Below are 8,491 nucleotides of genomic sequence, written 5' to 3' on the forward strand. Positions count from 1 at the left end.
CCCTGCTAAAGTGCTGTTGTGTGAACCAAAGAATGCGCGGTGATGCAATTCACTGACTAAAGTTCCTCTGAAAAGTCATTTCACAAGTGGCTCTGCTCCCATTGTTTTAAATCGGGGAAGGGTGAAGCAGCCATTAAACCCCTACAGGTGTGCTCCCCCGCAGAGGCATCCATCATCTTGGGGCAGGGAGTAGGGGTGGGCTTTTTGGGGTCCATGCTGTTCCTAACAGGAAATGCCCACCCTCGTCACAGGGCTGGGGTGAGCGCAGGGCCACCCATGGAGGGAGGAACCTCCTCATTGCAAATCCCTGGTGTCCCATGTGCCTCTGCAGCTGGGATCTCCCCTTCCCCACCTGCACATCACAGCTCCAGAGGGAAGCACACTGCAGCTCAGGGCTCAACCTGACCATGTGCCCAAGCACTGCAGAGGTAGAGCTGCCCACTGGGGGATGCCCAGGCTGGGCTGGCGCCAGGGATTTCCTCCGCTCTAGTCTCTTGGGGTGGTATTTTTATTCTCTTTTCCAGTTTCTTGGGAAACTGACACATCTGGCACAGCTGAAGCTCTCAGAAGACTTTGCTGCTTGCCAGGGCTTTGGGAGTGCCCTCTGGAAGGTAAGGATGCTGCCCCTTCGACACAGAGACAGAATAAATAGCCCATTGAGACAGTAGCAGAAATAAATGTTTATACGTGGATTACTGAGTGGTACAAGAATGTGGGTTAATGCAACCAGTTCCTCAGTGTACATCAACATCCCGCATCTTCAAGCATGGAAACCACATGGAGAACATCAAACTGAGAAGCAGCTCCTTGGACCTGTAAGGAGCCCATCCTGCTCCAACCTTGGATGTTGGCCATGGCCCTCTGCATTCCCAGCCAGGGAGCCCAGACCAGTGGCCAGGGGCTGGGCTGAACCCTGGGACACCCTCAGCCACCCATGGGCACCAATGGCCATCCCATGCTGGGATGGTGCTGGGGCCCAGGCTGCATCATGGGGTTGCCTTGCCCCATGGCAGAGGAGGGTCCCCAGGCACCCTATGGGCCTTGGAGTGCACAGTGCCAGAGCAATGGCACAGGGTGGCCTCTAAGGGTGTGAGGGAGGATGCACCTCTCTTTTCAGCAGGTGAGGGGCTGAGGTTTCCCTTGGTGGTGTTGGGAACCATGCTAAATCCATTTACTTATCCCTCAGACCCCAGGCACCATATCCTGCACTTTGATTCACAGACTGACTTGGATCTGGATGCCAATATTAAGAGTATGTATATGTGTGTGTGTATACTTAAGTATGGACGCAACGTTATAGATGTATAATGTCATGTGAAGAGTGCTCATATATATGCCAAACTTGGTAAAAGCAAGAGTGACAAAATACATGAAGCATTTGCTACCAGAGATATGATGGTTGTTACTAACTTAGCAAACACTCCTGGGTCTGCAGAAAGCCTGGCCATGCGGTGCAAGCATCGCTATGTTTCCAGGTAAGCATGCCCAAACGAGCCTTCTACACAAACACAACTTCACAAGAGCTCCAAAACACTTTGGGGGCACAATTCATGGCCACCCTGTTCCTTGCTGGAACTGTTACATCACCCCTAAAGCAAGTTTCCAACATTTTCAGTAGAGGTCGAGCTGGGGTAGGATTCCCAATGGGTCTGTTTCACCTCCATGGCCTTCAGCTTTCTTTTGGGCATTCACATACCCCAGCCCTGTTTTTCTGCCCCACGCAGAGCTGCTGCAGCCAATGACATCCCAGGTTTTCTTTGCACATTCAGCTTCCAGTAGAATCCAAACTTCAAGAGCGTCAACATCAGTGTTCAACTGCGAAACACGTGAGGGTATCTAGAAATAGCTGCCAAAGCATTCGTGGGAATTAAAGGTCTGGGTCTTTCCATGGAGAAGCCTGGTTGGATTTGCATTTCTATGCTGTGAACAGGGAGGTTAAACATGCCAGACTTGGAAATGGTAGCACCTCTTCATGAAGACGTGCGGGTTGTGGTGGGGATATCCTGATGGTGGCACTTCCTGAGCCTCCTGCCTACTCCTGCCATGCACCCATGCTGAGGTTATCCCACATCTTTGGGCAGCTTGAGCCACTCCAGAGGATTTGCCAGCCTCACCTGCTGCTCCAGCTCCGACTTTCCCAGCCACTTGCTTGAGAGGAGAAAAAAAAGCCACTGCCAACATCATGCTTATGGTCGCCTTCATCTTTCCCCTGTATCCCCTCCCTGCCTGGAAAATGCAGCCCACTTCCTGTGGTATTTTTATTCGTTGCCATAGTGACAGCATGTAAATATTTGGGTTTACTGAGGTTTGATCCGATTCTGTAAATGCTGAAGAGGCTGTGTGGAGCCTCATAGCCTAAAGTTTAGCAGTCTGAGTGCAGGTGGGTGCAGGCAGTGAGTCCCTGCCTGCTGCTCCTTGCACACAGATGCTGCAGGGATCCCCCAGGGATGGGGCTCAGCTCATTCCACATCCAGAGACTCTCTGGTTCGGGGCTGGATGAGGCCCCAGCTACTTTTTGCATGTGCCTTTGCCCCATCGTCAGATGCAATTTCTTCTGGTAGCAGACAGCGGGCTGGATTTGGATTGCTTGAAAAGAGGTGGTCTTTTTAGGAGATCGCCTTGTAGAAACACGTGCCCTGGGCAGAGAGAGGGAGACAGAAGAGAGAGGCAGGCTACACAAACTCAACAGAGTTTGTTATCTGTTCAAGAAGATGGGGTTTTATTGTTCATATTTCCAATGACATCTTTGGCTTTGCTGTTTGCTTGCTTTATGTTCCCTGGAATTTGCTCTGACGGGCTTCACCCAGCAGCTCTTTTCTCCCCCAGCATGACAGTCCTCCTTCCTCTCACCTGTGCCCCTGGTTTGGGTTTGTGCAGAAGTATCGCTGTGGCATGCCTGCTGCAGAGAAGCAACCAGAGAGAGAAGCGATCACAGCAGCACCCCCAGAGATGCCACCAGGCTGCATGTGGACAGTAGGGATGCAGCTGCGGACTGGAAACTATGAGCTTGGTACATAGGGTTGCTAAACAATGCCAGTGTTTTGAACTAGTCAGGCCCTGGAGCATCACCTGGTGATCCTGTGAGCTGGTCCTCTATGGGAAAGAAAGGAGACACTGGGACATCTGAGAGTCCAAAGCACTGAGGCAGGTGTTTAGCAGCATTCCTAAGTGCTCTTGTAGGGTGGCATCATGAAAGCAAAGTGGCTATAGGAGTAGGTGCTGAGACAGAAGCAATAGGGCTGCCCGTGGTGAGCTGCCTCATGCAGCCTGGCCGCATTGCTACTTGATTAACTCTTGATAAAACTCCGACCGCACGAATCTGGGCAGGGAATCTTTCTCCATCAGAGCAAAGATCCTCTTCTGAGCCATATCAAAACTGCTCGGCGATGGCTCCACCAGGTTCTTCATGGTCACAGCCTTGGTGAAGTGGTCAATGTTCACCTGCGATGGGAGCGTGAGAAGGATGGAAGCTTCACGTTTGTGAGGGGATGGTGCCATCTCCTCACCTGCTCTATCCCACTAAAAGGTCATGGGGACAGACCTGGCAGGTCAGCCAGGAGAGGGCTGAGGGTGGCTGCTAAGTCTGCAAACAAGGCACCAGAGCTGCTGCAAGCCCCGTGGCTGTGGCACAGCCTGCCCTGCAGCCATCAGCTAGAGGAACCCCCACCCCTCCCAGCACCATCCCCACCCTGCAGTCACCAACCTCTTTGGGTGCTTCGGTCTGGATGAACTCCTCATAGATCCTCTTGGCCTTCTCTTCCATCTTCACAGGGGACTTGGTCTTCTTGTAGTCCTCACAGGCCACCCAGAACTCAACATTCTCCTCACTGAACTCGGAGCACAGGAAGGTGCGGAAGCTGGCGAGCCCATCTGCAGGGGTCAGGCACTGCTGAGCACTGGGGCACCCTGAATCCCCACTGCCCCCCACTGCTGTGGGGGGGACACGGTCACAGAGGGGGACTTACAGGGGTTCTGCAGGAGCTTCTCCAGTGAGTCACGCCACTGCAGGACCTCCTCTGGGGATGGTCTGAAGGGGTAAAGAAAGCCTGGGTAGCTCATGCTCATCGTGCAGCAGGTGGTCATTCCTTAAAAATGGGGAGGGATGGAGTGAAGAGCTCTGGAGAACTGGGGTGATGGGTCGCCAGGATCTCTGAGGCTTAGTTTAGAAACAGCAAGGCGAGGTGCCACAAAATTGGGGCAAAAGGAAAGCACTCCCCACTGGGATCCGTGCAAGTCAGACAACTCAAGTCATGATTTTTAAAGTGGAAATGAACATTTGGCCACGTGAAGGATGACATGTGATGGTGACAGTGCTGAGGGATAGTAAGAGCACTGGGCCAGCAGCTCAGATGTCCTGACGCTCAGGCTCACAGTGGGGCTGGGCTAGGGGTAATAGTGGGGCTATTGACTATGTCCAGGACACCATTCTGCTTTTAGATTTAAGTTAACTTTTCTTTTAAAGGCTTATTTTGCCTCCTGACATGATTCTCAATCCACCCACTCCACAAAACTTGTGTTAAACGAACGTGTAATCTCAATGCAAACTGAGTTTTGTGAGAAAGCTGCTTTCCATGGAGCCATGCTGCCCAGCACCCAAACCCATGCTCACTTCACAGCCTTGGCTGGCTTCTCCGGCTTCTCCGGGTAGGGGATGATGAAGTCAATGGCCGAGTCAGGCTTCTGGAGCAGTATGCCCAACTTGGTCTTGATCTCCTTGGCCCTGCAGAGGTGAGCAGAGGCAGGTCGGGCAGGGGGACAAGAGGGACCACAGAGCTGCTGGAGTGGCACAGCCATGTGGCCAGGCACCTGGCCTGGTACAGAGCCATGTTGTTAATTACATGTGAACAAATGGACCCTGATGCTGTAAAGGAGCCTGTGTGAAGCATTTCAAGCCAGATGCTCAGAATTAGCCACAGCTTGTAAGCTTGATCTCTTTGTTTTGTCTCCATCTGTGGCTGGGATAATTGCATCACCTGTCCTGGCTGCCATGCAGATGGATTGGGGATGTCTGTGCAGTTTCTATAGCAATAAGTCCAGAGGAAGTGAGCAGGCAGCCTGCCCGTGCACGGTGCCTGCCCCATGTCAGCCTGCTCCCATGCACCCACTGCATTGCATGGCTCAGCTCTCAGTGGCACCTCAGCCTTGCGCCTGTAGCAGGGAGGGCCCTGCAGACCCTGGGGGCTTTACTGGAGCCTCACCACGGTGTGATGACAGAGGCCACGCTGCACATCTCCAGGGCTCATTGCACTTCTTATTTTCACATGCCCTCTGTGCAAAACCGTTCCCTTGCTCTGTCTGCTATTTCACTTCCACTCTTTTTTCTTTTTTTTTTTTTGGTCTGCCTGCAAATCTCTCTCTGTTTTGCTTTTCCACCCTCCACGGGTGTGTGCTGCCTGCTGCAGCCACCAACAGCAACCCTTACATGGAGCAGAAGCGCAGCCAGAAAACTAGCTTTTCTCAGAAAATGAATGCAGTGACAGGGACAGCTTCCATCCCTCGTGCTTCCAAGGCAGGTCAGACCCTGCCTGGATGGAGCAGGACCTGAGTTGAAGGGTGGTAATGTCCCCATACTCACCATGCTGAGGGGACCCTGGGGCTATGCCCCCTTGGCACCACCACCTCTGCCACAGCTTAGCTAGGTGCCAGGACTCAGGTGGGTGGGGGACGTGGGCTGTGCTGGCAGCAGGTCACCAGGACCCACATCTAATCCACAAGCATGACCGCATAACAAAGGGGAGAAGGAGACCAGCCATCTGTCCTTGTCTGAGCAGGACATGATGCTTCACCACCCTGCTACGGGTGCTGACCTGTACTGTGGGTATGGAAGCGGTCAGCATCACTTTACATAGCAGCACGTGCTCCTTGGATAGCATTTGGCCCTTGCTCAAAATCTTGCCAGCAATTTCCCATCCTGTAACAGGCTCAGAGCCAACACCTGTGTGGCACAAAGGGCACAAATGAGCACTGATAGCCCTCAGCAGCCCCACCTGAGCTCCCTGCCCTATATTTTAGGCTCAGGGGTGTACTATGGCCTCTTCTCCTGCTGTCCTGTTCTCTGAGCAGCCCTAGCTTTGCTCCACCCCTTGGTCTGGCTGTGATACACCTGGGGCTGCCTTGACAATGTGCCCTGACTGGTATGGGGAATGGGAGCAAGGACCTCCCCATCCTGAGTGTGTGTCCTCAGCTGTGGGGCCTCATTGGTGCACGAGGAAGCTCCTGAAATGAGGAGGGTTGCCAAAAGGACAACCAGAAGGGCTGAGCACTCACAGGCATGTGGGTGGGCAGAGTTATTTAAAAGACACTGTCCTAGAGTGCTCAAGTAGATGTGTCACCACTCTTCAAGCAAGCCTTCAGGAAGACTAAACAGTGGGACTGAAAAGGCAGCGATAAGCAAACAGGCTTTCTTCACAAGCTCCAGAGCGAGAGGAATGGAGAGACAATGAACTGTGGAATGTTATGTGTGAAAATACGTGGGAGCAAGCCAAGAAAAAGTCTGAGGAACAGCTTCCAAAAGGCATTAAGAGAAAATATGGACTCTGTCAAACACATCAAGATGCAGGCCAGGAGAGCCTCAAAGTTAGAAAACAAAACAAGAAGCTCAAAGACTTTAAAGCTGAAGCTGAAAGGCTGCAGCTCTTGGTTTGCTTCCAGGCAGTAAAGCTTCTGGGGCCGTTTGTACGGGGAAAGTTTTCTCTGGACAGGATCTGCTTGATGTCCTGACAGGTGGGAGAGGCTGAGGAGCGAGCAGCCACCAAGGAGCCTCAGTGGCATCGCAGTGCAATATCCCCACGATGTCTGGTGTGGGATGCAACATCCCTTGTGAGGAGATGGACCCTGGGGATTGTTGGGGAGCTGTGTGGCTGCACAGCCGGTGCAGCTTGAAATGTCAGCTGCAGCTGTAGCAGCTGGCTGTGGTGGACACATGGACAAATATGGAGTGTTAGAGAGGAGGCAGTGCAGTGCTGGCTGCAGGAGCAGCCTCCAGACAGGCATCTCAGCTCCCTGTATAGGCCAGCAAGCGTGTGCTGGGGGAGAGGGTGAGGAGGGACCAGTCCAGCAGGCCTCCAGCAAGACCTCCCCATACACACTGCAGGAGAAAACATTCCACGGTAGACAGCATGAGAAAGGTAGGAGCTGGTGCATGGGCAGCCTCATGAGGGTGAGGGAATGTGGGCTGAGATCTTACAGGAGGTGAGCAGGGTTGGGCTGAGCTGGCTGTGAGCAGGGTGGCTGCCAGGTCGCTGGAGCCCTGAGGAATGCAGGTGGAGCCTCATGCAGCAGCTCCTCTTCCAGCAGCACCTATGGAGAGCCCCTCCAGAAGCGTTTTGTAATGCACCAGAGCCTGAAGCGGAGGTGTCTGCCCCAAAATGCTCCCGTGATATGAAAGCAACCAGCCGGTGCCACGAGCATCATCATGGCCAGGCAGAGGTGGGACAGCAAGAGTGGGTGAACAGCACTGTGTACAAAGCTGAGCCTCGTGAAAGGGCTCAGGGCTGTGGTCATCGGGGGCTGAGAAGAACATAATCAGACAAAAAGGATTTTGGGGCACTTTAAAGTTAAAGGTGGTTTTGGTGCAGAGTGGCAACAGCGTTTCTGCTTTCCCCACCATGCTTTGCAAACATTACTGCTGCAACCCTGAGACCCACAGGAGAGCGCAGCTGCCACGTGCGGGTGCTGCAGAGCCCCATAGCTCTGAGCAGTGAAACTTTTCTGTGGGGACTTGCTGGCAGCCTCCCCAGGCACCTTGATGCATGCTCAGCCTGCTCCTGCACTAACAAAGCTGCCCTAAGGCTTCCTGGGAGTAGCAGCTCCCCATTCTCTGGTATGGCAGGTGGGGAGGCAGGACTAGATACTGGTCCTCTGTTCCACAGGCACGGGCAGAGAGACAGCATGGGGGAACTGTGGGGTCAAAAGGTGGTTTTTGGGGCACTGCAGCCTTGCGAAGCAGAGAGGTTTCCAAACCAGAGTTTGGGGCCACATCACTGCTCACCCTCAAGCTCTAAGCCACCCGCATCTGGAGCAGCCCCATCCCTTCCCTCCCAGTCCATAAGTGATGCAGAACCAGCTGCTCTCACCTCTCCAGGCATGTATGCGGTAGCGCGGCGAGTCCTTTGCACATCTTGGCACGCTTCTCCTTCCTCAGCTGCAAGAAAAGGGTGCGCGATGGCTGCGACTCGATCTGCAGCCCAGCTCTCCCTCTGACAGCTATATAGTGCAGTCAGCTGGATCCCTGCCAGCCCCCAACGCCGTCCCAACGCAGCTGGCCCAGCCGCCTCACGATTTTGTTTTCCCTTCTTCCAGCTTGCACGGGGAAATGCGTGTGCCTAGGGAGAGAGCAGGGAATGGCAGCACCAGGGCCAGGCTGCAGAGCTTGGAGAAACCCGCAAAGCTTCCCCTTGCTTGTGTACCAGGCTCGGGGAAAAGCTTCCCCTTGCTTGTGTACCAGGCTGGGGCAGTGTTTAGAGGAGTAACGCTGCTTGCAAGTGAATGT

General features: G+C 53.6%; 1 protein-coding gene across 1 annotated transcript; it reads right to left on the reverse strand.

Annotated features, from left to right (window-relative positions):
• Positions 1 to 660: 660 nt before the first annotated feature.
• On the reverse strand, positions 661 to 8,216 carry RGS5 (regulator of G protein signaling 5). The gene is made up of 5 exons (XM_052666205.1): positions 8,076 to 8,216; positions 4,610 to 4,720; positions 3,966 to 4,027; positions 3,704 to 3,870; positions 661 to 3,441 (listed from the first exon to the last, which is right to left on the reverse strand). Exons 1-5 carry the CDS (start codon positions 8,117 to 8,119, stop codon positions 3,280 to 3,282), a joined length of 546 nt encoding a protein of 181 aa, XP_052522165.1. The 5' UTR covers positions 8,120 to 8,216; the 3' UTR covers positions 661 to 3,279.
• Between the last annotated feature and the right edge of the window lie 275 nt (positions 8,217 to 8,491).

The sequence above is a fragment of the Tympanuchus pallidicinctus genome, unplaced genomic scaffold (genome assembly GCF_026119805.1).
Source record: "Tympanuchus pallidicinctus isolate F22 unplaced genomic scaffold, pur_lepc_1.0 scaffold7, whole genome shotgun sequence".
NCBI classification, from domain to species: domain Eukaryota; kingdom Metazoa; phylum Chordata; class Aves; order Galliformes; family Phasianidae; genus Tympanuchus; species Tympanuchus pallidicinctus.